This window comes from Mycteria americana, chromosome 7 (assembly GCF_035582795.1).
Source record: "Mycteria americana isolate JAX WOST 10 ecotype Jacksonville Zoo and Gardens chromosome 7, USCA_MyAme_1.0, whole genome shotgun sequence".
NCBI lineage: Eukaryota > Metazoa > Chordata > Aves > Ciconiiformes > Ciconiidae > Mycteria > Mycteria americana.
In genome coordinates, this window is record NC_134371.1 from 12593928 (window position 1) to 12608508 (window position 14581).

At 39.3% G+C, this 14581-nt stretch overlaps 1 protein-coding gene across 13 annotated transcripts in view; it reads right to left on the minus strand.

Moving 5' to 3' along the window:
* The window catches only part of LRCH3 (leucine rich repeats and calponin homology domain containing 3), a 71719-nt gene extending 57480 nt beyond the window's left edge, over positions 1-14239 (minus strand). For 2 of the 13 annotated variants that reach the window (XM_075507106.1, XM_075507104.1), the window contains exon 1: positions 13327-14231. In XM_075507106.1, the coding sequence (XP_075363221.1) occupies positions 13327-13690 (364 nt within the window). In that variant the 5' untranslated portion in view covers positions 13691-14231. Of the gene's footprint in view, positions 1-13326 lie in introns of all 13 variants that reach the window. The other 11 variants (XM_075507103.1, XM_075507098.1, XM_075507096.1 and 8 more) reach the window with 8 other exon arrangements.
* Between the last annotated feature and the right edge of the window lie 342 nt (positions 14240-14581).

The following is a 14581-nucleotide window of genomic DNA, read 5'->3' on the forward strand; positions in this document are numbered from 1 at the left end:
AAAAATCCCAAACAAATCCAACCCCAAACCATAGAAAATAGTCCCACTGCAACAATCACTCCCTGGATTTTCATCAAGAGACTTAATGGAAATAATTCAACTTTAATAACTTTCAGAAGTCTGCACAGAGGAGTGGGGAGATAGGAGAGAAGGGCTTTGATGCAGCAAGGGTACTGTAGAGCTTAAGAGTCCTGAAATTACAAATTTGATCTTCACTGAATAGCAAGGAAGAAGCCAATGAATCACACACAGCAAAATGGAAGGGTTATACATTGAAAATAATTGGCCCTGATATGCAATTTTTAAAAGACATTATAAAAACAGCACAGCATTAAAAGATTAATTTAGCTTCAGTATAAATATGGAAGTGATCAGCAAAAAGAAAGCAGTAAGGGTAGGAAAATGTGACTTGAGCAGGATATTTGAAGTTTATACAAAAAGAAAAATAATGATAAAGCACTAACGATAGTGGCGGTACTGAATATTTCTCTTGCCCTGAAAGTAATATTGATCTTGTTACTCTAAGTACAAGATGATGAAGAAAATCTATCCCGAGATCACTAAAAGCACAGAAATTCATCTATACTTCTAACAGAAGTAAAATAAAACTCTTCAGGCTACTATAAAGCAAGAATGAGAAACTTGTGAAAAGTCTCACCATAAAATATATTTGAAAATAAAACCATTTTATTTATATTTCACCTGATAATATTTAACATTCTCTACAAACAAGAATTTCCCCATCTCTATTAAACTGCAACTACAGCCAAAGAAGAAACAGCTGTTATAACTGTGACAAGAAATACTACATAAAAGAAATACAGAGCACTGCATTTCATTGATGCAGAGTAAGATAGCAGGAGTGGCAGCGATCATATGACAAGCTGCCATAAACTGATTAAAAATTTGGTCAATGGAAGTTTGCCACTGAAGTTTGACATCCCCTGAAAAATTTAACACCAACAATACAGCAGGAATGACTCTTCTGTCACAAGAGCTACATGGAAAAGTTGTCATGTGGAAAGTAACTTGAAGAAAGCTCTTGAACAGCTGCAGTGAAATAAAGTTTATACAGTGAAGTTATACTGATGCTACAGGTGTGAAGCAAAATTAAAATTAGATTTACAATTTAATATGCACACACACATGTATTAAACTTGTTCTTTAATCTTCTTTCTCATCACAGAAGATGCTACCTGTCAGAGGTAGGCTGACTCTGTTTTATGAATCAAGATCTCCAGAACACCACAAACTATTTTTGCTTATCAAAAAGGATGTCTCCAGCTTTACAACTGGAGACATTCCCAGCTCCTCCTAAGTACGGTCATCCCTGCACAACATATAATTTTATGAGATTACATAATGTAGTAATATAGTTTCAAATCAACTGGCATGGAAATAAAATACAAAGGCATATAAAAAAACCCCTCTTTCAACAAATTTGGTCTATGTGCAATATAAAACTTGAAATGAAATAAAACTCAAGTCCCCCAGATAAGATGGATGGCTTATGATTTCTTTTTTCCTCCTCTCTTCATGGGGCACAAACTGTGTTTTCTAGCTTTAAAATTACATAAAAGTAATTTTAAAAAGTAAAACAATACACCGAAGAAGTTCTTCTATAAATGCCTCTGACATAAGCATGCATCACCGTGCAAACAGTGAGGAAGCAGGATGTACCACACAAATTAGAGAAAGCAAGATACAAAGAGATGGGAAATGCAGCAGTAGAAGGACTTTTTTAAGGTCAAAAACAGAGAATGGAAATAGAATAGGCAAATCTGAGAAGCATCAGTTATTTTAAGTATAAACACATTTTCTTCTAATATGATTAAAAAATAGACACCAGTGTTCAGCAGACTGAAATATCCACAGTTGAGAAAACTTCTCCAAGAGGGAAGTGGTAGCCATGCCAGCCTACATACAGATCCTCTCTGCCTCCTGCACTGCATCACATCGGTGTGGTCCAGGAGCAAGAGAAATTCTCATGATTCTACTCAGGTCTTTTTGTTCGTTTGCTTTTGTAATCCCCAACAATTGTCAGGTATCAGATACATTTCTTGCTACTATACTGAGAAAGCCCCAGAGACATGTGTTGTAGTCATTCATTAGAAGAGGAAACCCCTTCCCCAAAACAGAGGGGACAACACCTTATTCAAGTTATCCCAGAATCTGCTCATGCAGCTTGCAATGCATGCCTCTAAAAAACCCTTGTATTTCTATTTATTACATGTTCAACATGGTCAAGAGTTGAAAAGAACTGCATCATATGGGAAGAATACAGTCAGGTTTAAAAAATAAAAAATAAAATCACATTTCTGTCTGAAAATCTAATTAGAAATAATAACAGTGATTATCAAACCTGTAAAACTATTTTTTCCATTTAAATACTGCAACTCTGGCAGCACTGTGCCAACAATTGCATCATTGATGAAAATATGTATTTTTGCCTTTTGTTTTACATATCCAAAGAGGAAATACGTGTTTTAAGAAAAAGGAATATGAACTGAATAATATTTAAATTTTATTTAAATGTGAAAACCTATTTAAATGGTCTAGTCTCAAATTGAAAACACGTTATTAAAATGGAACTTCCACAGACTTCTTCCTTAACCACTTCATGAAGCAGCACTACAGGGACTGTGAATAGAAATTATACTGCAGTAACGTTGACACAAAGAACTTAACAGATTGACAGATGCACTTCTCATTTTTGCGTATATTTGTGAAAGCAGAGATGGCAGATGTTTAAAAGATTACATCTGTATTAGTCAGCTACATAATTCACACTCAAATCACGTGCACTAGAAATATGTGGGGGAAAAAAGTACCACTTCCGTTGTGCCCTACCTCCTCAAAGTGCTGTATACTCCTTAACTAATAGTAGTAAACACAATTCTCTTACCTGTTCCCTAATAGCAATTTGAATAGAATGTTATGGCGCAGAAAAAGTTAAACTCAAGAAAAACATATGAAGTATGTTAATTTCATAAAGAATAGAGATTTCTGGCAAGGAAAGCCATGTTCAAAGATTTATTTTATTAGTACGTTAATACTTTGGTCTAGATGAAATTCTATGAACTGGAAGAGATTCTTGCATTAAGTAACAAAAATGGTCTTTTGAAAAAAGCAGGAAGAACAATCAAGCTTTGCAACCTGTAATATAGTACTGCCAAAGTATTTTCAATATCTGAGAGAAAAAATGTTTAGAAAACATGGTATGTAGACATGTTTGTAGCCACAGAAGTATCCTCAAAAACAAAATATAAGTTTCAGATCTAGGATACAAGTAGTTTGTACCACGGTCTTTATTCATACTTATCATTTTTCGTATTTATTCAACATGATCATAACCATCGGCATGCTTGAACTTGTGATGAATGTAATGATATGGAAAAAGCATAGAAAGTTAAATCTGTAAAAAATAGGGCATATCACAATCCATAAAGTTTTCAAAATAATTACAATACAGCTGTGTTTTTGTAACCCCTCATATTCTTGATATCTTAAAGTATAGCCCTGGGAAAAAGTTAATTCTTCAAATTATGACAAGCCAAGTTGGAGAGAAACTATGGCTTTATCTTCATATTAAGGTTTGTTTGGTTTGGTGTTTTTGTTCTGTTTTGTTTTTTTTAATAAGCACATTGATACTCTTAAAAGTATATTTCTGGTAGTATAAATAAACCTTCAGGTAAACAGTAACAGATTGTAAAAAGAATGTTTTTGAATAGAAAACTAGCCTCCTTCTTACTCTACATGGAGAGAGAATAAATCTCTCGCTCAAGACCATTTGCTAACATTCACTGTGTCCATTAGCCAAGAGAAAGAAGGATGTAATACTTCAGGAAGATTTTAAATAGCTGCTGAGCATTTGGACACTAACAAAATAAACCAAAATCTTCCATCTCTTATTTCAAATTACAAGTTAATGCTTTTCCCCCCCTCACGGAAATGAAAAAACCAGCAAGGATAAAAATTGTGAGCAAGTATCTTAAAAACAAAAAAATAAGAAAAATAAGTTGATCATAGTAAGAAATTTGCAGTTAAATATTGTCTCATGATAAATAATATGACAGTACCTTTAAACTGAAAATTCAATTCAAGAAGCTGATTTTAAAAAAATGTGTTTTCAAGGAGAACAGGAATTACAAGACGGATTGAACAGTACCAGTGGGTGGGGGGGTAGTATTCTTCAGGAAAATTTCCTTCACCATGCTCAGAATGAAAAGCTTGCATTTAATCACCAGTGAAGGGTATCAACAGTGAAGCTTCTAGGCATTCCTGCCTACACTATAACTTTTAACGGTAATCATAACAATCTTCTGACACACAGGCATCCCTGAATGATGGGATAGGATTTGCACAGCAGCAGAACAGAGCCATGCAATATATAATACTTGAATATTTTGCAACACATTACAGCTCAAATGATCAATCTGCTGTTTGAGCATAGATGGGTTCCAAAGGTATCTTTTTACTCTGCTAAGCACGAATCTACCCACCCCTTGGCAAGCCAGCAGAATAAAAGGAAGTAGCAGATATTTTATGGCTCATAACCACATTCAGTCGTGGCCCTCTACAAAAACATTTATTCCATAGCTGAGCTTGGAGTCAATGCAATGACAAGCACCTAACTGTCCTGCTATTACTGTGCTCAATGACTCTCTTACTCCTAGAGAACAGCATGTATGACGCCAACTCAAAGACCAGTAAAAGCCTTAGGCTATGACTGAACTAAGAGGTAATATACATATGGCCATAGTAATAATGAATTAAGCAGGTTTAAAGTACTACTTGCACCCTAAAATTAATGTTCTCCTCGGATTTGAAAGGAATTTTCTACCAAACGTTAAGATACCGATTATTCCTCTTTTTATTGTACTAACATCTTGGATGAGAAGACTGGAGTTGGCAATGAGAGAGGCATTTGAGACAGAGGGCAAGATTAACAAGGAAAGAATAAAAGGTTAAGACATGGAAGGTGAGCTGAAGGAGATGGAAAAAAAAGAAATTGTGCAGAAGAGACAGAACTGAGATACCATTTCGCTGGGGATATTGCTGGGGACAGAGGAATCCCAGCCTGCTAGATCACAATCCCCTCTGGTACTAAGTACAGAACCCAAGACCTGCACATCCCATCACTCCTCTGCTCTCAAATATCTATACAACTCAGAGGCAGAGCATCCCACTCTACAAACAGGTCCCAGAGAATGACAACCTAGTGCTATCTTATTGGCTCAGGTAAGAGAGACCTGATGGATGTAAAGGTTTGAACTGTGCTGATGAGTCACATGGATACCAGCATGATTCCACATGACTGAATCTAGAAATTCAGACTGAATCTCTGACTGGAATTCAGCATTAGAAAAGTAACCTGAAAAAGGCACTGATATTTTGTACAGAGAAAACTCAATTAAAAACTTACGTAAGACTGCAAAATCAAGCACACAGATAGTATAGTCTATAATCAAAGATGCTCACGTAAATTTAATTGCTCATTTCCTGTGCATATCTACTGCCCACAGGTCTTTAATTAACAACCACATACTACTTTGTGTTCCTCTTCAAGATTTTTCTATTCAAGTACATTTCTTCAAACAAGATGAAATTAGTGTAGGGACTGATCACCCTAACTGTCTTATGCAAGAGACTGATATTGAAAAACCATTAGGGAACAAAGCAGGGAATTACAGAAAGAAAAAGAGATGGCTAACCTGAAAGCTGGTGAATGCTGTTTTGGAAAAATGGATTGCATCCTGTCAGTGCCGAATATTTCCTTCATAATACTAAGCAAATCTTCTAAACCAATTCTTCCAAAGGTAGTAATTAATCACATATTTCCATTTTTCTAGATGTTGAGCTTGATTTCCAGTACTCCTGAGGAGTCACCAAGGCATATGAAGTTAATAAGAACTGCATTAAAAAAAACCCCTAACCTGTAATAGCTGGGTTGCCTAAAAGTTCAGGCACTACGTGTTTTGAATTTGGTACCCCAAATCAGCAAATGCTTTCAAACTTGGTACAATCCCAAGCTTCATATATGTAAAATGCAGTAACATCACCTTGCCTCACTTCACGAAGATTACACAAAAACCAGTGTTTGAAACCTTTTCAATAGTATGGAGCACTACCCAAAAGCCCAAGGCAACAATACATTTCTGTATTCAGAGCTAAGTTTCAACAATAAGCAGAATAAAGAGACTAAAATTCACATGGGTCATTGAACAATGGGGAAAAAAAAATGAATAGATGCTCGCTAATCCTACTGCCCTCTGCACAGAGCAGACTATGGTTAAAAACCATATGTTCCAGCAGCCAACACCTAGGCTGCACAGCAAGTGGGATTTTTTAGGCATATCCTCATTTTGGAGTGCTTGAACTACATTTGGAGAAGACTATGAATGTAAATACTTTCAAATCAATAACATTACCAGCTAGAAAAGAACAAAGACCCTGCTCACTCTAAGGAGACTTCTGGGCTCTGTCAGTAAAAGCAGTTTGTAGGTGGAATCGTAAGTGAGGCTGAAGTAAAGGACTATTGGGACAGTTTTGGGGACTTCAAAGTGAAAAATAAAGCCCTATTCCTGCATATATACAGAAGTACTAACTTATGCAAAACAATATAAAGAAAAGACCACAATGTATTACCCTTTGCATCTTCTCTAAATATCTATAATTCAGAGAACTAAGCAATATTTTAACTCAAATGCACTGATAAAGTCTAACCGCCAAGACACTTTTTAATGTGAATGGGTTTTCACCCTTCCACTTTGAAGAGGGGGACATAGCAGATGAAGAAGAAAGCACACTGCATAGCCCATGACTTCAGCTAAATACACAACTGCAATTCATTCAAGCTGTTTGGCTAACATCGGAAACCATGACATCCAAGCCTGATTAGTTATTATAGAGAGAAGAACCCTTGAATTGAGTTATAGCCTTTTCGTTAGCTACCATGTAATTGTATTTTTAACACATGCTGTATAATTTGCAGTGTTTGTTGTAACTAATTTTTTACTGCTGGTTCTTCTACTGAAGAAACTAATTATGTCTACCGCAGTCTAAAGCTAAACCTAAACCATCAGTTTAAAATTACTTGCATAAAGTAACGTATTTTGCCAAATGAAAGCATGAGATCCAAATCTGTCAGCAGTAACGTTTCACTGAATGCAATTCAGCTCTATGAGCTATGCTCTAATAGAAAAAATTCCCAGGCCCACTGACTCAAAGGCTAGCACATTGCTTTACAAAAACATAATTAGCAAATTTACAACAAGCCAGTGATAAAAGGTTACAAAATAGAGTTAAGGTGCGATTTCACAATTGATGCAAGTCAAGTTGAGCTTATGTACCTGCCAAAACAGGCCCTCTCATTCTCATCACCCCATACAGTCTTTCCACCCTTTCCGTTTGCTGACACACACACATGAAAACGTAGCGAGCTGTCCAAGGATTTGATCCAACTAGTTACTGCCTGAGTTTTCAGCCAGATAAGTACAAAACAGCTTGCTGGAAGGCAACACGATTGCTGGTGTTGACTGTGCAGCAGGAGATGAAGACAGAACTTCCCCTTTTGGCATCAGCATAGAACTTGGATCACATTAGGCTGTGTATTTACAACTGACTTCAGGGAGTACTTAAACAATATAAAATTGCTACCTCCAAGCACAGGTACAGCCACAGGAGAAGACGGCTGGAAACACCACAAGAGAAACAAAGATATTTCCCTTTTTCCTAACCTAATTTGTCCTTCATGTGACTGCAGGACTCAATATATTCACCTATCAATCCCTCTCCTCTTTACTTTTTATGTAGTTACAGTTAACTCCAAAAATATAACTAAGACTGTGTATGCAGACAAGATAGTATTAAAAAAAAAAGTCTGATCATGATGGAGGCAGGGAAGTGGCAGAATACTAGGGAAGTTAACTAGAAACACATGCAATCCTGAATACCACTCAGAAGGCTTTACTGGTAGTAAAAGTTTGATTGTGGGACTTTTTTTTGTTTTAAAAGATCAACTTGCTAAACAAAGGCATTCAGAATGTCACGTATCATTTTTATTGCAAGAAGGCTTAGAAACTACAAGCTCAGACTCCACTTTCCAGTTGCTATAAAACATTAGGCAAAAAGACTGCCTGTGCGCCAAGAACCTTTGAGCATGACTGCAGGCCTCAGCTCTCCATCAAAACCCAACACAACCCATTCAACAAAACCAAACTATAAACTATGACAGTCAACTGCTCTCCACATTTTGAGGGTAACAAAAAAAAGCAAGAGAACTGCCCTCAACTTACCAAAGCACCACTCTGGGATAATTCCATTAGCCTAGACTAAGAATTGTCAGTATTTATGCACAGAACACACGAGATCCAGACTTTCTAGTAACAGAAACATAACAAGAAAGAAAACAAGAGGGAGCGATAGTCAAATTATAAAGGGACTGACACAAGTAGGAGGTAAGACGAAAAAATGGAACAAGCTACTGTCTGAAGTTTGGGGAATGATTGTCATCCTCCCTCCTTCTTGCCCCTACAGCTACTAGAACCTCTGGACTGTGTATTTCTGTTTGGGTTTTGATAAGGGTAGGGCAAATATACAAATCTGAGCACAAGACTCTGAACTACCCTAATGAAATGTTAGATTTTGATTTTTAATACTGAAATTTTAGATAATCTAAGTACCAACACTGCAAACTCTTCTGACAAATAGCCTGCAACTTGAACAAAGAACAACCCCATTTCCTTCCAAGTTATCTTAAAGGTCATAACAAAATTACATTCAAGATACAGTAACCCAAAGAGGTTCTTTTTCAAACAATTATTTAATTTTAGGATGGTTTGGATTCTGCTGTTGTGGCTTTAAGAACAAATGTTTGGGAAACATGGCTACTGCTGTATGAGCCATACTGTACTTCTCAAGCTGTTTTACATTTCATCAGGTAGTATCAACCAGATTGCTGGCAGGAAAGAAAAATACCAGTGAGACCTCTTACTGCAGAATACTCATATAGTCATTGTAATCCTTCTAAATGCGTGCAAACACTTAGGATATAGAAATTTTATTGACACTATGGTCAGATTTTACCGTTTCTATGGAGAGCTGCTAAGAACAAAACTATAGAGATACCTTATGGGCAAAGTCATTCAAAAGGTAGTGGCAGACAACTTTTTTCTTCCTTTTCAGTCTTGCTATCCTTGTTCACTATTAATATATTCCAGAAACAAGACATAGTACTCTGCATGTAATTACCTTACTGGTTGATTTTCATACAACAGCCATTTTTTTAATTGCATAAACCCACATATTCCCATCTTCTCCTTTAAAAATGGAGACAGTGAGTGGTTTAGGTAATTAGAGCTGTCATGGAGGGTTTGACAAATAACTTTTCTGCTCAATGTATGCTTTAGGCCACTGGGAAAGCTGTCAAATAATGACATCAGAGCCTACATTAACACTGGCAAAATGCAACTGTGCTTCCTTTCATATTTAACTCAGCTGGTTTATAGCCCTTCCTTTTATTCCCTGGTTGAGAAGACAAGTGGAATGAGCAAATGGGTTGTAATTCAACCCAGATAAAATGGGAACAGATAATGCAGGTTCAATGAAAGAGTAGTAAAGAAAAAGAGAAGCACATCCTTGCTTTGTTAATGAAGAAGATGGCTCATTCTTTATCATCAATAAGCTTTGTAAGCTTGAGTCACATCCTAAAATTCCAATTAAGTTAAAAGGGATGAGCGTAAAGAACAGCTGCTTTCCCCTCTTTCAGTATATGAGTTATTACACTGCATTTCTTGTACATGAGCCATCCCACATGTACAAGAACATTAGATGGACTACTGCATCATGCACTGTGGGGAGCTACCTTCCCACTAATCCATTCCAAAGCTCTCAAGCATAGATTGGCCCATCTTCAATTTGATTTTATATTACGTGATCTTAATTCCAGTCAAAGTGCAAAACGACTGGAAACTCACTATTACTTCAATGCCTGAAGTTACCTGCTCAGTTCTGAGAACAACCTTGAGCACTGATCTTGCTTTAAAAAGCCTTCTGTGGGTCTTCACCATCTGGAAGAGAGCAGTGCTCTCACATTACTAGTGAAAAGTTTAGTGACTGAGGCAAATGATTAATGAGGAACTTAAATTTTCCACTGATGCCTAACAGAAATATTATATTAACTTCCAGAATAAAATTGCAGCAAACCTGATCTGATCATATGGTTTAGTTTTAGGTAGTCCTGTGAGGAGCAGGGAGTTGGACTCGATGATCCTTATGGGTCCCTTCCAACTTGAGATATTCTATGATACTATGATCTGTTTACCAAATATTTTTCCAAAGTTAAGTTACACCTGCCAGAAACTCAGCTCTGATGTTTGTTTAGTGAGTGGTTAAGAATGGTATCTAGAAGCTATTACAGCTTGAGCACCAGGGTTAGTATTACTGTCAACTCTGAACTCAAAAAAGATCCAAGGAAATGTGATCTTCCCATTGATTTAACGTTTGAAAACATACCTTATGGCTGACATCTACTTAAAGAGATTCTCCCCTCACCCATCATCAACCTCAAAATCTGCACAGAGCACCCAACTAAACTTGATCAAGCACCTAATCTCTAACGCCCTGTTCCTACTGACCCGCTTTGCTGGTTCACTTGCATTAACAACAGCTTCCAGGCAAGGTGAGTGATTCTGTTAAGGCTTAAGGCTATGCTAGATGCTGGTCTTCTAGCAGTGTAGTTACATTAATGAGGGATGTGATTCATTCCCACCTCTTTAGCATCGATGCAGTTACAGTGACATGAAATTACTTTTGTTACTACAAGAATGGGAATGAGCTATATCAGTATAACATGATCCACACTAGAGAGGTGTCTATTCTGGCACATAAAAAGGAGTAAGATTTGCATATACATTGTTTTGTCTTCAGTTTTATAGTTTGGGAGTAATTCCAATGACTTTCATGAAACTCCACACACACATGCCCCACCTGATGTGCTTTGAGTCTTTGTGGCACAGCATGCAGGAAGGCACTTGGAGTCTACAGTCTAGGGGGTTATTTAAAGTGTTTATTTTAAGTGTTTATAACACCTAACACGCATATAAATAATACCATATTAGTTGTGGCTACTTCCATACAAAACAATTGGAAGTTACACAAGAAAGAAATTGATGTGGGGAAAGAAGTGGATTAAATTTGTAGCTGAACACTCAACTGAAAGCTGGGGGTCAGAAACACTTGCATGGATTTTTCTCCACTGCCCAGCCTTATTCAAAACAAAAAAGTCATAGAACAGACCACGCTAAAAAAAAGGCACAAGATGAAGTTATTCACAGCAGCCTTCAAAACAGAGCATTTAAACAGAATGTGTCCCCCCAATAAGCTTTGCTTCTTGCAACTTAAGAACAGTTCTAGCTTTTTTCTCAGGTTCATTGTGATGATAAATGCACAAAAGTGTATGGTATGCACTGCCGCTTATTAGCATTTAATGCTTCTTGAACAACTACAATGCAAATATTCATCACAATAGATGGGAAACTTGGTGGAAACAAGAATTCCCACAAATTGTTTAAGAGTACAGTAAATGAATAGTATTATAAACAAAAAGCCCAAATCCCTCACAAACACATATGTTGCATTTGCTTACAGATTAGCCCACTACACATTCATTGTGCAACTGCATTTGTAGAAAACCTTTTGAACAAAAAGAATTTTATACCCTAACAAGAAGTGTTTTCTATTTATAGATGTGTTCAAGTCAAACAAACCACATCTGTCTCAAGGTTTGGTTGGGTGGTGTTTTTCTTTTTTTTGTATTAGTGACAGATTTTTGCATAAATAGGATGTTACAGGACAGAGTATGAAGTCAGACAATTTTAAAGGAGGCTCCATTTTTAATTACTTAACTGACAGTGTACCAACACACTAGCAAACATGGTACCTTTCAAAAAGCGATGTTTGGAGTTTGCTTCTAAGACAGTTTATTTCTAAGCTACAACTCAACACAAAACATGAGAAAATCTAAATGACTGCATAGGAAGCAAGCAAAGCTACAAACAAATGGCATACTGACACCTTTTACAACTACTTTTACTTCACTTATACAACTAGACAGTCAAAACAAACTAAATTTGCTCTATGTAATGCATTAAGGAAATTTCTACATCCTGCACAAAATCTCATCATTTCCCAAGTCTCATCTCTCTATTCAATACAGTAATATGTAAACATACTCTGCAAATGTGTTTTTGCTTATGATCAAGGTGCTTACAGGGAAAGTGTACATTTTTAGTCTACTCCTATGAATATACTTGAAGACCAGAGGGAAAAAACAGCCCTATTACTTACTGCACCTTGTAAAGCATCTCTTAAAAATTCTTAATATTTTTATCCATATAATACAGGAAAAAAAAAAGAAAAGGGACATGATTGTGTTCACAGTACCTCTCATATCTTGCTTATAGCTGTCAGAAATGGCAATAATAGAAGCATAAGAGCACAAGAAACATTTGTCTTTAGCATATGCACACCTGACAACCCTTCTTGGAAAGTTGGTTTCCCCTGTCAACAGCACAAGATGAGAGATGGCGAGGGTGCGTATATATGTGTGTATATACACACACACTCACATATATGTACATCAGAACAAGAACATGCCTGGCTAAAACTGCATCAGTGAGCAGCAGTACTGAGAAAAGCCTCTTTTCTCTAGGCTGTTTCTAACTCTTTTAGAAACAGCCTGTAACAAGGGAAACACCTCTAGAGTGGAGATGACAAAGAAAAAAACCCAACAAATCGAGAGATCTCCTCGGCCAGACCCACGACGGGCAGAGGAAGGAGGAGTACCCTGCAACAGCTCCTCCATCCTGCCTCTCAGCCGAGGAGAGGAAGGGCGGAGAGCGAAGGGAGGAGGCGAAAGCGTGAGGGAGAAACGGCCCAAGAGGAGAAATATGCCAAGCATCGCCTCCGGTGAGAAGAAATCCCCCTCTACACACATACACTCTTCAAGAGAAATGGGGGGACCCCTCAAACATCCACTGAGGAAATTTCTCCTCCTCATGTATCCAGCTTCAATTTACTGAAGAGACAGCAAACTGATCACCTCAGCCTCACTCTTTGCGGGGGGCTGGCTGTCCTCCCCCCCCGCAACGCCCCCCCCAAACCCTCTCTGGGTGGAGCGTTGCGGGGGGGGGAGGACAGCCAGCCCCCCCAAAGCCTCTCTGATGGGGAGCTGCCAGGCCCCGCCACACCGGCTACCCCCTGCCCTGAGGCGCTTGCGAGAGCAGGGTAAGGCGTCCCCCCCCCCCCCAACGCCGCGTCCCTCACCGGCCTGGGTGGTGTCGCTGAGGTCGTGGTTGGCGGCGCTGGCCCGCGGGTAGTCACGGAGCTTCCTGCCGCTCAAACTGAGGGTACCGCTGGCCGCCGCTTCTTCTAAGGCTCGGTCCAAGGAGCGGCTCCACGAACCCGGGCCTGAGGGACCGGGTGGCGGAGGACAAGCCGCCGCGTTCCCCGCCGGCATCACGGCAGAACCGCCCTCCGGCGCCGTCAGCACCGCGGCCGCCATTTCCCCCCCGCCGCCGCCCGCCGCCGCCGCCGCTCCGGCTTCGCGCGCCACTGCGCAGGCGCGGGGAAGACCAATGGCCGGCAGGGCGGGCGCAGGCGCCAGCCTTGACGGGGGCGGAATGCGCATGCGCAGCCTCCCGCTTGTGGATACAGGGACGGCGCGAACCAAAAACCCCGAAACATCCTCTTTTCGGGTCTGATTTTTCCACTCGCCTGAGGTAACCTGGCGTGCAAGGGCGCCCGCCTCCCCTTGACAACGGCTGTAGTGCCCATACACCTTCAGAAAAATGCTAGTTTACCCGCCTGGGTGGGATGCCACACCAGCTGCTTTTGGGCAAGAACTTTGGCTTTTGGGCAAGAACTGCTCACCACTGCTGCTGCATCGTCAGAACCCATTCCAGCAGCAAATAAAGGAGATAACGCACATATCTGAACTAGATGGGAGAAGTACCAACTGCTTCATGCTTTTTTCCTTGATGTCATCAATCCTTAAAAGGTCGCGCTCTTTGCAACGTCCAAATAAATGCCGGTCTTGCTCAGGGAAAGCACAGCTCAGCTGCTCACGCTGGAACTGTTGCGTGTCTGAACACTGCCCGAAGCTGGCAACCGTACAGACCTGAGCTGGTAACAAAGAACAAAGACGGCAGATAGTCCGGTGCCAAGGCACTCGCCATACTCAACACCTTCTCAAATATATTTACAGGCAGTATTTTTTTCCTGCACCACCAATTAATAGCAGCGGTTCCACAGCTTATGCAAGCCTCCTGCCAGCATCGCACTGGAAAACACGACCGCAGTCGTTTATCAGGGTGTTCACGCTGATCCTGTAATACAAGGTTTAGATTACAGCGACTTCTCGCTAGCAAGACATGTCACAGCAACATGAAAACCAGTGCTTGGGCTGACAGATTAAGGGATCGGGTACTATAATCACACCAAACCACTAAATTAGACGGTGCTACTGAAAAATACATTAATAGCTGACGCATTTAAATGCAAGTGAGCTTATACAGCACCA